Source organism: Gigantopelta aegis, chromosome 3 (assembly GCF_016097555.1).
Source record: "Gigantopelta aegis isolate Gae_Host chromosome 3, Gae_host_genome, whole genome shotgun sequence".
Classification (NCBI taxonomy): Eukaryota; Metazoa; Mollusca; class Gastropoda; order Neomphalida; family Peltospiridae; genus Gigantopelta; species Gigantopelta aegis.
The window spans coordinates 23,663,674-23,681,086 of NC_054701.1; the positions used below are offsets into that span (position 1 = coordinate 23,663,674).

At 38.5% G+C, this 17,413-nt stretch overlaps 1 protein-coding gene across 1 annotated transcript in view; it reads left to right on the plus strand.

The window, feature by feature from the left end:
• Positions 1 to 476: 476 nt before the first annotated feature.
• LOC121367725 (matrix metalloproteinase-2-like) overlaps positions 477 to 17,413 on the plus strand; it is a 77,906-nt gene continuing 60,969 nt past the window's right edge. Inside the window, exon 1 of the mRNA XM_041492065.1 lies at positions 477 to 1,253. Coding sequence (XP_041347999.1) covers positions 930 to 1,253 — 324 coding nt within the window. The 5' untranslated portion in view covers positions 477 to 929. The remainder of the gene's footprint in view (positions 1,254 to 17,413) is intronic.

The window sequence follows — 17,413 nt, forward strand, 5'->3', positions numbered from 1 at the left end:
CACACATACGGACTTTGACACACGGCGAGTTACACACACGGGTTCACTGCTTGTCAGATTAAATATGCATATGTCGCGAAACGTCTGAACCAATTATCATCTGGAGAGTTTTCGACAGGCAAGTTGATTGGGGATGTTCTTGACGGCTCCGTCGCATGACGAGTACACACACACACGCGCGCGTACGTACACATATAACGGTCAACTGGCACAACCTGCAAAACAGGCGTTCTGTTTCAGACCGGAAGTCGTCTGCTTTATTTACAGTCTGAGAACAGCTGGAGTATAGAACTCTAAAAACCTCTTGCGCCCCAGGAGTTTAGACAGAACTGGAACGCCAGGTTGTGAAGGAAAAAAAAACTGAATAAGAAAGAAAGTTGATTTTTTAGTAATGGAACGAATGACTGAGCATTGCTGTTTCTATCCGCACACGTTACAACATCTGTGATCGGCGGCCGAGGAAGAAAACTATCGCATGTTCTACACTGCCAGCCACACATCAATAAGTGTAGAACCGAGAGAGAGAGAGAGAACTGGTATACGCTATATTTAGAACCCAATCTACGCCGGGGCTTCTGACGGCAGTTCCAGTTGTTTGGATCTTCTACCGTAAGACGATCCTTCTTCGCCAGATCGAGCCGTTTTGACAGCCTGCCATGTGCAAGTGAAGACTGGCCGTGCGTTTGGGATTATACTATGAACGAAGAGGAACCGACAAACATGACATGAAGACCTGACAATATATCGACTGAAGCTTTTTGTGTGTAGTTCTGTACATTTATGTAGAATATATAAAGGAAGTGAAAAACAGCCAGAAGACTGTAGGAATATAGGAGTTCTTAGATATATATATTTTTTGTCCATTTCTGTTCTTTAGAAGTAGACCATCCTACAAGAAATTCAAACTCAAAGGTGCATGTCTTCAAAACATGGAGTCCCGAATCCCAGAAGTTGTTGACATGGCTGAAAGTGCGGACGTGTATGACGTTGGTATTGGTGTTGGTGATGATGATGATGGTGTGTCCAGATGTTGTTGTGGAAGTGGGAGTAGCCGTTGTTCAGACTTTGCGTCCAGAAAGTGTACATCGTCATCGTTGTCGTCATCGTCGTCGTCGTCGACCACGTTTCAAAGGTGGAAATCCTTACCCCAGTCTTTCATGATTCTCTTTCTATCATTAGTGTTGTTTTTGGGATACTCGCAAGCGTTTCCAGATCCGGATAGGCATTTGAAAGAAATGTATCATAAAAGTGTGGTAAGTAGAACATGGATTTTAATATAAAACATCCTATGTTTTCATTTAATATCAACTATTTTGCTGTGGTTAAAAGCCATTGGCGTAACCATGATATTATATTGGGGGCACCCACATCGGGCGGGGAACCACATTGTCTACGAGTCGTGTTATGGAGAGATAGGGCAGTATTAAAGGTGGTGGGGAAAAGACATGTAACGGAGGGGTGGGTGGGTGGGTGGGTGTGTGTGTGACATGGCCCACATAGCAGTCCCCACCCCCAACTACGTCAGTGCTAAAAGCATCAAATATCGTAATATTGATGTCTCATACTTCAAAAAGCGCACTTTGGAATGAAACCAGTTTGTCATAATGTCGATTTAGTCTGCACTTATAATATCCTAAATGAGCTTATTTAATTATAGACGTTTGTATTGGGGAGTCCTGTGGGGTATAACTGTCACTTGGGGAGTCCTGTGGGGTATAACTGTCACTTGGGGAGTCCTGTGGGGTATAACTGTCACCTGGGGCTGGGTAGGCTCCTCCTTGTATTACGCCATTGATTTCAGAACACATTACTTGGTCCAAAACATCTGGCATCACGCTGAATTTGTTTTAGTATGTATGTGTAAACAATATTTGAAAATACCAACTCGACATGCACACACACGCATACACACACACACACACACACACACACACACACGCGTATTACATAAACACGGATTGTATTTTACTTCCCCCTCTCTTTCACACACACACACGCACACACACAAACAAACACACATACAATAACCCCAACAATAACCCCAACCCTGTAAGTATTTAATTCGAATAAGACGAACTGCAAATATTTACCAACATAGTGTTACGTTTCAGTACACTTATATGCACACAGTTTCAGGCATATGCACGTGTTGTTGTGAATAACAGTACTTCGCATTGACTTCCCTGTTGTGTTCCCACGGACAAGTCCCTACTTCCCTTGAACTACTTCCTTGGCAACAAACTTCCCTTCCCGCTGTTCTCTCACGAAGCTTCATGCTATACTACATCTTGGTTTGATATGCTCATATCATGACGCAAGTGTCACAGATTAGCCACTGAGGCAAAAAACCTATACAGGATTAGCTGGATCAACATAGAACATGTATACTAAACATTTACGTTATGTTCTGGTATTATAATTATTATATATACAATGTATATATATTATATATATGCACAGAGGAGTATTTCTATATCGGAGAATACCCTGGAATTCATAGAGGAAGAGACGCTTTTAGGGGTGCTCTGGGGGATGGGGTTGGGGGTGGAGGGAATTTGTGCAAATAGTTGTTTACAAATATTCTACATTCTATGAGTTCTAGTATAACAGACAGTTATGGCTTACTTCCTTAGCTAGGGATATGAGTCACATAAAACAGTCACTGTAATGATGAACGATCGATGTTGATTCCAGATTTTACGACTGCATCGCTGGCGTATTATACCACAATACAGACATAATAGCAAAGACTATCTAGGAACAAGCCTAGTAGAAATATTAAAATATCTAGCATGGCAAACGTTGTATTTTTGTTTATATTTATGGGGGAGGGAAACCACGTCTTGTCGTCGCTAGCTACCTAGTTATCGTCTTTGAATCATATTCATTATGAAAAAGATAATACCAATGAATAAATTACACCATTACGTTACTTTACTTAACAAAGAAACAGACATTTTAACACACCGCCTCCAAGTTCCAAGTGTGCTGCTTCTAATGTGACTACCCAGTGCTAAGTCCACTTCAAAATGATTACGTAATTTCTCCTTTGCCAAATGCTTAATTAATTCCACATATTGAACCCACTGCTCCACGGGGTACCGAAGGTCCCCACTGTCAAAGTAAACAAAGATGAGAGAAACCCACAGAAAGCCCTCAAGTCTTTTCTTTTAACCCTATTACACGTGTAATGCCTTGTCTAAGACCTAACAAGTCTTCAACATATTTAGCAACCAATCAATCTGGTTAAGAGGTGGAATTTATTGTTTGATCTTTGACACTCGAGATGTGCGAAGGCGCTAATTTTAGCGCCACTTTCTTGCTTTCTTTTCTTTTTGTTCTATCTATTTCATTAATTAATCAATTAATTGATTGATTGATTAAATTTTTTTGTCTATTCTTTTCTGTCATTAATTCTTTCTTTCGTTCGTTCGTTCGTTCGTTCGTTCGTTCGTTCGTTCGTTCTTTCTTTCTTTCTTTCTTTCTTTCTTTCGTTCTTTCTTTTTTCGTTTTCTTTCTTTGTTTCTTGTACTTCTTTCTTTCTTCCTTTTATTGTTTCTCTCTCTATTTACTCTGTGTGTCTGTCTGTCTGTGTCTGCCTCTCTCAACCTTTTGTTGATTTTAATGGGGTTTGTGGTCTCTATTTGTATAAAAAAGAGTCACTTTTATCTTAGAAACAATTATATGTTACTTCCACCTTTGTATAATAAAAAAGTAATCTCAGAAGGGAGTAGGCAGCAATACCTATCACTCATAGAGTAAACTCAAATATTTTGGTTTCATTTGCTCTTTTGTTTAAAAAAAACCCAAAAACAAAAAAAAACTAAACATTCCTTACAAGTACCTAAATTTAAGAAACTCTTTAAGTATATAACAAGATAAAGATTTGACGTACATATATTTAGTGAATGTTCAAACACTTTAACGACAGGCTAATTAGTTTCTCAAATCCACGTGGTACTGGTCTACTAATCATGGTAATTGGCTTTGTTTGTCGAGTACAAACCCGCGTAATTAAATCACTAATGGTCGAGTGGGTAATTGCAATGTTGTGACGTGCCTTTGGTTGCCTGCCAACAGTCTGCTATGGACGAGACTCAAAATGATGTGCCAAGACCCACAAGCATTGTGTGTTGGACGTGATATTTGGCCAATAGTGTGCATTAATAACATTAAATGTATGTCAGTATAATACTCGTATTGGTTTTGCGAAAGTTCACTTGTGCGTTTGTATTTCTTCCTTTTAGGTCTTTCTTACCCCCCCCCCCTACTTTTTTGATTGATTGATTGGTTGATTGATTGATTGATTACTCCATTCCTTCATTCCTTCATTCCTTCATTCGTTCATTTTTCTTTCCAGCCATTGATTCATTCGTTAGTTCATTCGTTTATTCCGTTTTCCTTTTAATATATTTTTTATATTTTTACTTCAGCAAAATACACTTTCTACAATTGATATGTTCGTCTTTCTGTCTTATTATTGACACGGTTTTCGTTATGTAATATCTTAACTAAACCTATCCTAACCTAGCATGCGTCAGAGACGAAATTTTTTTGTCAGACTTAAGGATGGGTCCCTAAGTACAATTTTTGCAACTGTCCCCTCCTCATTTCAAGAAATGTTTGAAAAACTAATGGGCAATGGGCAACTCATTTTACGTGCCCCTATCCACTAAGGTTCAGGCACGCCCGCCCCGGATTCAGCCTCTGGCTTCGCCAGTGACCGACTCCGGGGCGGGAGGGGCAAAAAAAAACTAATGTAATTGATTCATGTGTACTTAATCCCCTGAAGGTTGAAGCACGTGTCTGCTGGACACAGACGCTGACAAGGAGCGATGTACCCCACATAGAATATCAAAGGCACTGATCTGTGCTGTCCTTGGTTTACTGTTAGTATTATATTCTGTTTTATTAATATTGTTTGGAGATCGAATGTCTATAAAAGAACTCTTGCTGCTAATCGACATTATGTAGTGTATGCAATGGCAAGAAAAGGAACATTTGTTTGACGACATTTTAGCCTATTGCTATTTGGTGTTTAATATATAGTTATTTTAACACATGGCGCTGAGTGAGAGAGAGAGAGTGAGAGTGAGAGAGAGAGAGAGAGAGAGTGAGAGAGAGAGAGAGAGAGAGAGGGGGGCAGACAGAGAGAAGGATGGAAACAGAAAAAGTAAAATAAATACATGGCGCTGAGAGAGAGAGAGAGAGAGAGAGAGAGAGAGAGAGAGAGAGAGAGAGAGAGAGAGAGAGAGAGAGAGAGAGAGAGAGAGAGATTTTAGCCTATTGCTGTTTGGTGTTTAATATATAGTTATTTTAACACATGGCGCGGAGAGAGAGAGAGAGTGAGAGTGAGAGAGAGAGAGAGAGAGAGAGAGAGAGAGAGAGAGAGAGGGGGGCAGACAGAGAGAAGGATGGAAACAGAAAAAGTAAAATAAATACATGGCGCTGAGAGAGAGAGAGAGAGAGAGAGAGAGAGAGAGAGAGAGAGAGAGATTTTAGCCTATTGCTGTTTGGTGTTTAATATATAGTTATTTTAACACATGGCGCGGAGAGAGAGAGAGAGAGAGAGAGAGAGAGAGAGGAGAGAGAGAGAGGGGGGGGGGCAGACAGAGAGAAGGATGGAAACAGAAAAGGTCATCTAAAATGTTATTCCTACCAAAAAGCGTCCAAGAAGATTTTATATGCGCTTATCTACAGTACAGACCACAAATTTTGATGTTCCAGTCAATGGGAACTAGTTGGGATGGGAAATAACCAGAGTTCACTGAGGTCAATCGATCCTACAACCCATCGCACCTCAGATGAGTGCCTGCCATTGAGTTACACCCCCCCCCCCCCCCACTCCGTATGTTATAGATGCAAGGTTGTTTTTTTTCACTTTGGCACTGTGATAAAAAAATCGATGTAAATGAGAGAGTGTTAAAGCGAGAATTCGAACGTGTGTGTGCGATCACGCGAGATACTGGGAGGTGCATTCCGTGTTGCCCACAGACAGATAAAACACACGAGGAATCTACTGTGACAACTTAATCGCATTCCCTCCTCGAAAATGTCGACAAAATCAGAACAGGAAATGATAGTGCATGACATCCTCGTCATGATAAATTAATTCTCTTTTTGAAAGAGATAGGTTGCAAAATGGCGACCTCAAACCAGTGGCCATTTCAGAATTGTCTGGAAGGGAGAACCAAAATAATGAGTGGCTTATGGTTCCAAATACAACGTAGATCATTATGTTTCTTGCCCTCAGACCCGCTACTTGATAACAGTTTGTTTTGTTTAAAAAGAAATAAAAAATTATGCTATATATTCAATTATTGAATTAATGTTGAAGTATACTGCCTTGGGCACATGCCTCGGCTATCTGGCACGTCTGTCCAAGACAGTGAGTTAGTGGTTAGTTGGGGTCTGGGTACACTTTTATCACTGTGCATATATCACACACGACCAGTACGGGTCCAGCTTCTGACATCGGTCGGTTTAAGATCGATCTCCATTTCTCATTCCAGCCAGTGCACCACGACTGGTATATCAAAGACCGTTATGTGCTATCCTGTCTGTGTGATGGTGCATATAAACGATCCCTTGTTACTAATGGAAAAAATTCCTGTCCTGGACACATGAGCCGGCCAATGAACGGACCTGTGCCCATGACAGGCGTGCGCTAGAACAGCTTGTTCTCAATGTACACGTAAAACCCTGTGACCTGACCTAATGGAAAACTGCAGCGGATTTTCTCTCCAAGACTATATATGTAAAACAAATTACCAAATGTTTGACATCCAGTAGCCGGTGATTAATAAAATCAATGTTCTCTAGTGCTGACGTTAAACAAAAATAACTTCAACTTTTAACTTTAATTATTTATATATCTCATACAACAACCACGGGTCCAGCTTGTGACATTGCCAGCATTGTGATCCGCGGACAGAGGAGCCGGTCAATGATCCGCGGTAGAGGGATATTGGTGGTTAATGAACAACAGTTATAGCACGTTAATGATTTGCGGTTTTCTGGTACATGTATACAAACATTAGCATCATGATTTAAGTTTAAAGCACAGTCTAGACACACACTGGAGGAACCTGAGTTGTATGCTATCCATAAATGAATAATAGAAGGGATAATCAAAGAATGCTAGCATGTTTATTTGCTGTCAGCTCTTCACCAATAAAATAGCATAACACAATTCGTTGCCATAAACTGCTTTGTGAACAAACTTTAACTATGTAGGCATAACCAATAGACATACAAGAATGCACCCTTTTATATTTTGTTGCAAAAAGGAGAGGAATATTTTTGTGAACATTTTTATTCATTCATTTGTAGTTCTTTTCGTGCATATATCCAATTATATCAATCACGCTGTCTTGGACACACGTTTTAGCTATCTGGGCTGTCAGTTCAGGTCAGAGGGCTAGTAGTTAGCTTTTAGTAGTTAGTGAGAAAGAAGTCGGTGAAGTGGCCTTACACTTACCTACTGAGTCGCTCTGGATGGGAGCCAGTACAGGGAGGCGAACCCAGTACCTACCAGCCTCAAGTCCGATGGCTTAACCACTACACCACTGGAGCAGGTAGACATCAGATCAGGTCATAGGGCTTTACGTGCACATTCATAGCAAGCTGTTGTTACGCACGCCTGTCATGGGCGCAGGTGCCAACTTGCGCCGGCTCGGCTCCTTCGTCCAGGACAGGAAGTCTAGACATACATAAACGCAATCTTTTATAGTTTGTTGCGAAAAGCAGATGCATGTTTCATATTTCTGTGAAAATACCTGTCTTGGTTTTGCAATGGTTACAACGATCAATTATTGTTCAGCCACGTTTTACGAAAAACTCAGATCCTTTGGCCACCCAGATTGAAACATTTTCAAAGAACAAAGACCCGACACCATCACGCCATTAGTCATTCCAGAGAAGAGATGACAAACATGAGATGGTCTGCAGAATCAAAGACCGAGGAATAATCAGACGACAGTGACGACACAATGAAACGATACAGTCAGAGTATGACTCAAACCGCCGCCAATATGAAGGAATAATTCCATCTGTCGGCGGTATGTCCTATTATCACAGAGGGACGCCCTGGCGAACACCCCGGGTCGGAGGGTTTCCACACTGGCCTATTAAAAATTGAAAGGGTAATATCATGCGACTCAAGTGCCGGTCTGGATTTAATTATCATAAAGCTTGTTTTCTAATTATGTATAGAGGCAGGTGTGTGGTCGGTTGTTGTGTATAACTGGCCTCGGTGGTGTCGTGGTTAAGCCATCGGACATAAGGCACCTACCCAGAGCTAAGACCACTACACCCTCCTCTCTCTCTCTCTCTCTCTCTCTCTCTCTCTCTCTCTCTCTCTCTCTCTCTCTCTCTCTCTCTCGACATAAAAAAAATATATATAACGACACCACTAGAACACATTAATTTATTAATCATCGGCTATTGGATATCAAACATTTAGTAATTTTGACATATAGTCTTTGAGAGGAAACCCGATACATTTTTCCATTAGCAGTAAGGGATCTTTTATATGCACTATCCCACAAACAGGATAGCACATACCACGACCTTTGATATACCGGTTTTGATGCATTGGCTGGAATGAGAAATAACCCAATGGGCCCACCGACGGTGATCTATCTGAAACCGACTGCGCATCAAGCGAGCGCTTTACCACTGAGCTACGTCTCGCCCCTATATATGTATATAATGGAAACCAAGTCTTGTTCTATTCTATATATTTTATCTTCATCATACATACAGCATTGGAATTATCAAAACTTGTTAACATTGTTGATACGCAGAGCAGTCTTCACCTGACACAAATGTATGTTTAATGTGCGTGAACATTAATAAAGTTCGTTCTAACGGTTCGACCTATAGTAACCATTCGCAACATGCGAACGTTACGTATCTTAAAGACAACTAAATTGTCACAAATGACAAACTGCGAACAGCTAGGATTAATTAGAATATGTTTAGTTTCCCATAGCTTATATTAAACTCCCAACCAGTCAAAATCGTATTCTACAAATCGTAACTAAAAGTTGCACCGTGACAACTAATCTTTACTGATACTAACGGTAATGGCACACCAGACAGAAACTATCAGGTGACACATACGAGTTTCTCATTTACTGATAGCCGAGATAAACCTCCGCTGATCAAATTACCGTTCTCGTTTTATGTAAACGAACTCGCGTGAACTACGTCGAAACAGTTAACTGAACTAAAATACAACTGGTGAACTAGCAAATGGAATTGTGACATGTTGTATAGTAATCAATTCTTTGTATTTGAAAAAAAAATCGAAAAAAAGTCTGAGGCAAATGTTTCTATTCGAATAGTTTGTGCTTATATTTGATTACGGTTCAAGCACGCACTCCTGGTTACCCACTTCGACTATTGAACTCGCGTGAACGGTGTCTACATAGTTTAAAGTTTGTTTTGTTTGACCCTATGGGTCATATTGATTAATTAATCATTTGGTAATTTATGTGACATGTGATCATCAGAGGAAACTAAATTTTGTTTCCAATAGTAACAAGGGATCTTTTATATGCACTTCCCTACAGACAGCACATACCACGACCTTTGATAAACCAGTCGTGGTTCGAGCCTACGACCTAAGCACCTCAGGTGAGCGCTAAGCTGACTGAGCAGAAACCCTACATAGTTTAAATATAATATTATTCTGTGGGTGGTAGGTATATAAACCTATTACACCTACCCCGTCATCAATTATAGACCAGTCCGAACTCAGTTTGTTGACTGAGATGATTGTTTATGAGTGTTCATTGTCGTCTATGTATTCTGCTGAAGTACACGTTCTGAGCTGTTATGCGCTCATCAAGGTATTTCTGAGTCTCCTTTTGTGTGGAGAAGTGAGAAGATAAACACTGTATTAAATAGTACTGATGGATTTTCTTAGATACACGTCAATATTCTTCTGTCAATATTTAACCTATTAATACAGTCATCCCGATGTAACAAAGACGTAATGATTTAGAAATAGAAACATGATGTCTCCATGACAATAAAGGGTCGAGAAATCATTTTGTTTAGTTAAATTAAAAAAACAACCATATGGCAAGTTTATATAAAAAATAGTAGGAACATTGAACATGTAAAGAGTCTGTATTACAAGTATACAATAGCGTTTACAGGGCTCGTCCTGCCTATTGTCAAATTAACCAACTGCTAAATTTATGTTACAAAGTGGCTACAACATTTAGTATTTGGCTTATACAATATTCCTTAAATTATCTACAATTTAATAATAGTCAAGGAAATTCTCTACAAATATGAACATTGGCTAAACCAAAATTCGTTCCAGTGTGAGCCCTGCATTTTATAATATTTTAAATTCAGTAGACAAACCAGCTGGTTTGATTAAACATCGTTACAATGCGTTTAATAATGGCGGCTTTTAACACGTGCTTGTTATGTTCTTTGTTAGACTACACAGTCTAATTCAAACAGCCTCAGCATCTCAAGATGGCTTCTTCAAAAGAACACTGACAATGATATGAATTAATATCGCTTGAGATCGTTTGAATGACTAAGCCATGTGAGGTTCTTCTTCCACTTTTTATTCTGCCGATTAATTTGACTAAAAGGAGCGTTTTCTTCAAATTTAATCATTGTTTTAGCTAGTATTGTGTTGAAAACGTCTGATAAAAATCTTAACGTCAGATATTAATTAATATAGCAAAAACTGTTATGTATAAAACATTATATTTTACAGTGTCATAAAATGATCATAAAAGAAATACTTCAAAGTCTTCTATTTGAAAACAAAGCAATTAACGTTACAAAAATAATTACGTATGTAACGTGATATTTTACTGTGTCATAAAGTGATATGTTAGAAATATTTCATTCTTAAATCTGATCCCTTTTCTACTAATGTGAAAATGTAGCGGGTTTCCTCTCTAAGACTATATGTCAAAATTGCCAAATGTTTAACATCCAATAGCCGATGATTAATACATCAAAGTACTCTAGTGGTGTTGTTAAACAAAACAAACTTTTTTCTTCTTAAATTCTGAACGACAAATCATTAAAAACCGTATCTCAGTTCAAGGCAGAGTTAAAGAAAATTTATGACATGGTCTGACTGTTGCAATGAATCACCATCAAGCGTATATTTACTGTATGTATCTTATTGTTTTATTTGTGCTGCCATTGTTTTAACTCTACTGTATTCGGTTGTTTAGTTTATTTGGTTTTTTTAGATACTTTTAGCGAATAGTTTCTCATAATTCAGTATAGAGTGGCTCGTTACAATTTTATAATTTACATTGCTTGTATTTATATGCTAAATTTTATTCTGTTGTAATGAGGTGAGACTTTAATAAACTATCTAATTGTCTGTCTGTCGGTCGGTCTGGTCTGTCTGTCTGTCCTTCCAACTTTGTCGGTAGGGGCATATAGAATATATGTTGCTGCTAATCGGAACGGGTGGCCCATTGCTTGGTCCTTAACCATATGTCAGACTCAGTATAACCGTAATTCAAATGTATGGAATGTGTCATTAAATAAAATATTCCTTCTTATTGTCGATAAGAGGACTGCCATTTCAAAGACTGTTAGTATATTTATTTCTACCTACAATATTTCAGTTATGTTCTTTGTTAGGCTACACAATCTAATTCAAACAGTTTCTGCATCTGAAGGTGGCTATTTCAAAAGAACACTGACAATAATAATTATGAATTAATATCGGTTTAAATAAGTCGAATGACTAAGCCATGTGGAGTATATTTATTTCAATTTACATTATTTCAATTATTTTTAACTTCACGAAAGGGCTCCCTGGCTCCGTTTTACGAAGCGATTTTAGCACTAAGATAACCTTAAGTGAATAAGATCGCTTCGTAAAACGGATACTAGGTCCGCATGTAACAGCATTGCTACCACGTACAAAAGAAAACCCCAAATCCGATAATATGTTTTATTAAAAGTATTGCAACACATGCATTTTCTTTCATGAACCCTCTCCGTACACATTGTATTGACTTTAGACGTCTGGGGCCCCTCAGAAGTAGTGCCACCTGTGTTTTCTTAGTCATGTTGGGCTATAAACACAATCCACACTTATTAGTGTTCCCAGTACACACGTCTATACCAGATATATATGTGGGCATCGATTTGGAATCCCAGGTGCTGTGGAAATTGTTAATAAATTCACTGATATTCGACATCTGTATGGTTGAGAAGAACGATATGACAGACCAACCTTTCTGTGACCATAACGTACCATTTGTAAGTGTAACATGCTGGAGGTTTACAATGCAGAGTTCGGGTATTAAAACTGGAAACTGTCACAGAACATCATTGGTCAATATGTCATGTGATGTTTCTGTTCAAACTCGATAGACGCTGTTGTATTTTAATATTGAAGGAAAATATTGAAAGCGAATTTTGAAATATTTAATGTGACAGATGTGTGACGTATTGTGCGAGTTTTTATGTTACAGAGAATAGCATATGCATTTCTGACAAAAACAAAATCAATATGACAAACAAAAAATTAAGTGACACAAATTCAAATGTTATTATGTTCCAATATTATGACTATTTTGTAGCAGTTTTTTTGTTCCTATCTTTCCATTTTGAATATATATTTATCGTTCTTTTCTTTTATGTACTGTTAAAAGTATTATTTTAAAAAGTAAGAAAAATGTCAAACTATCGATAAAATGTATCATTACTTAAAAGTTATTATATCAAACTCATTATAATTTTTTTTACTGAGTTTTATGTTACTTTGTAACCTTCTTTCCTTCTTTGTTTCTGTACCTTCTTTCCCACCATTACCAAACTCTCTCTCTCTCTCTCTCTCTCTCTCTCTCTCTCTCTCTCTCTCTCTCTCTCTCTCTCTCTCTCTCTCTCTCTCTCTCTCTCTCTCACTTTCACCCCTCTTTATCTCCTCCCTCCTGATCCCTCTTTCCCTCCTTCCCCCTCTTGTATCCACTTCATCCACATGATGCAATTCTGCATATTATTGGCGCTGTAATTTATCTTCTTTATACAACCCTTTTTTTGTTGTTACACCATTGCCCAGTATAGATCTTACTTCATCTGTGGGTGTAATCACAAAGGAGTTAATGACATGTTCCAAGATTGTCAGGTCATTCTGGGCGATAGCAGTTATCCATTTAGCTCCGGTTACCATTGTTTGCCCGCACCAAAGTGGTACTTTTGGGAAACGATTCCCGGGTCATATCGGATCACTGGCTTCAAGCAGTATTGGCACTTAGAGAAGTAATTGATTGCTTTTAAACTTGCTTTTAGACACGGTCATCAGCTGATGGTTTGTATTTGAATAGTTTTGAATAATTGAATATATCGATTGAAACACACTTCTCTATCGCATTAGATATCTCCTGTGTCGATTTAACCAGTGCTGTATCAAAGGCCGAGGTATGTGCTGTCATGTCTGTGGGAAGTGCATATAAAAGACCACTTGGTGGTAATGTGAGTATGCCATGTAACAGCAGCGGATTTCGTTTTTCATTTGAATTGTCATTAAAAGAACATGATTTTTCCCTATTTTTGTTTTGTATCAAATGGTGTCTGTTTTAATAGGTTATAAGATGTTCTAAATCTGACAATTAACACAACAGAATGAAACATGTTTATTGCGAAGCCATACATACGAATAATAGAAAGTCAGTGCAACACAACCGGATTTAATAAGACAACTTTATATTAAATAAGAGTAGTCACACAGCTCTTATCTTTGAAACGAGCAACATCTATCATTTTCTATTATGTATCTTGTGTATAGCAGGAACAAATAATTCTAAACCAAACATAGTCATATGATGGCACCCCAATTTTGCAAATGTTCAAAATACTAGCAGTCAAGTACGCTTATCATGTTGGCATATCACTGTGTCTAACCGGTTTGCCAAACACGGCTATTATCTGCCACGCTTGCTGCATTTGTACAGCTATTACTGTGCATATTTCGAATTATTTGACATATGCTTGGCAAATTACATTCTCTGCGGTCCCTTGACATTTAACTTTGACATATATACATTGCTAATACAATGGTTTAGGCAAATTTGACAGCTCAGCTTTGGTAATAGGAGACGCTCTAGCGGTGTTTCTGACTATATTTCCATCTAAGCTAGGTGATCGGAAAATAGGAGACGCTCTAGCGGTGTTTCTGACTATATTTCCATCTAAGCTAGGTGATCGGAAAATAGGAGACGCTCTAGCGGTGTTTCTGACTATATTTCCATCTAAGCTAGGTGATCGGAAAACGCGTATGTAGAAGCCCTGTTGGTCTTCTTGCACTTCCATCCTGCAGTTTCACGCATGTTTGTATTTCCCGTCGTACTCTTGGCAGGTGCTTGCGTCAGAATCCCTCGGATTGATGTATCAGCAGGTTTATCAAGGCACGGTTCTCATACTGTGTTATAATAGACAGATGGAAATATTGTGAGTCATCCAGATGTTCATTGCTTGAACATTCGAAGGCAGTATTGAGTTCTCTGCTTACGGCTTTTATATTACAAGTTTTATAAATGTTACAATGCAATATAACAACGAAAACTAGAAAGACATCACAATACCAACTGGCATTTGGTCGGTTCAAAATTTTGAAGCGTCTCCAACTTATGTTAGTTGTTATCATTGGTTCGCAAATTTTACAAGTCTAGCTATGGTTTAACACATTGCAACAAAACAGCTACAGCCATTAACTTGCCCGGAGTCGTATCTCTGTACAAGACAGAACTTATGAGATATTTAAACAGAGTCATAACACGACTACAGAAACATTGCAAACATGTACTTAGTCTTATTTCTGTACAACATAATAGTACAAATAAGCATGAAATAAAAACGACAATTTCATTTGCAAAGTAGTTACCTCTGCTTTTGAGTTAGTCCCTTTCTAATACTTCAAAATTATTAAAATCTCTTGATAATATTTTTGAATATTGAATTGTCAATAATTTGACTGGATTGCTTTGTAAATCGATTTACATTTGTATATCTCTCTTCCACGAGCTTTAAACATTTAGACAGACTAACCACGGAAACAAGGGGTCGCATTGGTGTGTTGTAGAAGTGTTCAGGGAATACGGAAGTGGTTTGAAACACAATTTGAAAACCATCACGCCATGATTGTCGCCGACTAAAACTTTGATGTTGCGGAGCAGATGGCTGGCCGATGTCCACGATCTCTTTGTCTTGCGATGATCGGTCAATGAGGGGAAATATTTCGTATCTCGGTAACGACGTTAGAGCAATTCCGCCGGTAATTAATGACACATTGTAACCGCGGCGAACACAATGTGTGAATTATCTCAGTTTGTTGTCGATGCTTTTGTCTTCTGCTCGAAGTGGTTGTCGCTCCATGAAAAAAACAAAGTGCTTAGTCCGTTTCCAGAAATGATCACCAGTGGCAGATTTAGGAATGGGGATTAGTACCACTGTCCACCACCCCCTTTTTCATGGCGTCCATGGAAAGTGTTGTTTATTGTGGAGTAGAAACTTGTTGCTGCTGCTGCTGCTGCTGTTGAAACAGAAATGGCAGACGCAAGGGGGATGTCAGGGGTTGAAACCCTCCCTGCTCGACACAGTCTAGAAACCCCTTGCTAAAATCCCTGCTCATACGCCTGAAAGAATACCCTGAATTACAAAACTGTAGTTGATTTGGTGACCGATCTTTTGGAGGCGATCTGTACCCTACCAACATTACCACTCGCCCATAGTATAGGACCAACATTCCTAGCAACATATCCCAACCCCAACTCTCAAAACATAACAGTGTGAAGGATTTTATAAAATATCGTCCACGTACAAAATACACTTAAACGATTTTGAGACCACTTTCAATAAAAAATTAATTTTTAACACCAATCAAGGATCGACTTGTAAGCATCCTTCCACCCCACACTCTCAAAACTAAATCATATATGTATCATTATAATTAAACTCTAGCATCCATGAATAAGAAAACCAATCAGGTATATATATATAAAGCTAAATACTTTCTGGTTCCTACTCATCCTCAGATTGTTTTCTATGTTTCTATTGACCTCGCTCAGGTTTAAATAAATAGCCATCATGATATGTCTTGCATCGTTTCGAAATGGATTTTGAATTTGATACAAAACATTACGGGACAATTTACAACAAACCTGGGCTTGCGTTTCTAAAGAATTTAGAACGAAATGGGACAAGATTTATGTATTTTGAAAATCTTAACAAATATTTTAGAATTTCCAGGCGTCTTGACACATGTTTATTTCGTTTGGTATTGTAATCATATTGATTTCAACGAGACGTGACTATTTCTTTTATATCACACAATTCGCCATGTTCCGTCTCGCCTTGGGAGGTTATCAAATAAACACACTTCAAGTTGGGTTCCATTCATTCAAGGAGTTCCATTTGTAGGGGTTTTTTACGTTTTCTTTCAACGTTTAGGACCAATTTCCAAACTTCAAGAGTTATTGATACTGAATCAATTTCAATTTCAAAAACGTTCTGCGAACCCGACTTTCGCTCTTCCGTGTTCATGGGTTCCAGCTTTTTTTATATACAAGCTGGAAAAGTATAAACACAAATAAACAGCGAAGACGTGGAGCAAGTCTTCTAGTACTGTTTCAAACCGAGAACATGTGGTCTCGATTACCATACAATGATCTTCTGTCGCTTGAGAGGGTTCTGCCCGAAGACCCCCCCCCCTCCCCTCCCGCCTCTCCTCTCGCTACCTTGTTTTTAAATACGACCCTGCCCTGCCCCCAGGCGAGTGCAAAATGAATTACATGGATCGTCAATTAACACCAAGATTCATATGTCACTGTTGCTAGGCAACCAAACATCCGTATTTGAAAAACCTTCTTACCCAATGGTGTAGAGATTGCCGGTTAATACGTAAATTGTGGAATTCGTCCGGTTATGTCAAACTGTATATTATGTATAGCCTTACCCACGCAGTTTATCGATATATTGTTGTGAGAATTCGTGATATATCATGGTGGAGGCAAAATTGTCCATCTGTCGGTCTGTCGGTTTGTCTACATGTCTGTGCCTTTCGTCAATATGTATTTAATATAAAGTTTATAACGTAAATCGACGTTAAATAACTTTTTTAATGACTGAATGAATGTTAACCACATTTTACAATGGACCCCCAAAAATTAGAACCCCACTCCCCCACAAAAATAATAATAATAAAAAAAAAAAACATGAAATATAGGTCATTGTGTTATCAAAAGAAAGGTTTATGAATCAATGCTATATCACAATATGTTCCCAGAACATATGTATAATTTATTTATATAACGTATAAAGTTTCAGAGCCAAACATCATTCTTGTATTTCTGCCTGCTAACTAAAATTGGTGAACATATGGCCACACCATGTAGGCTACAATATC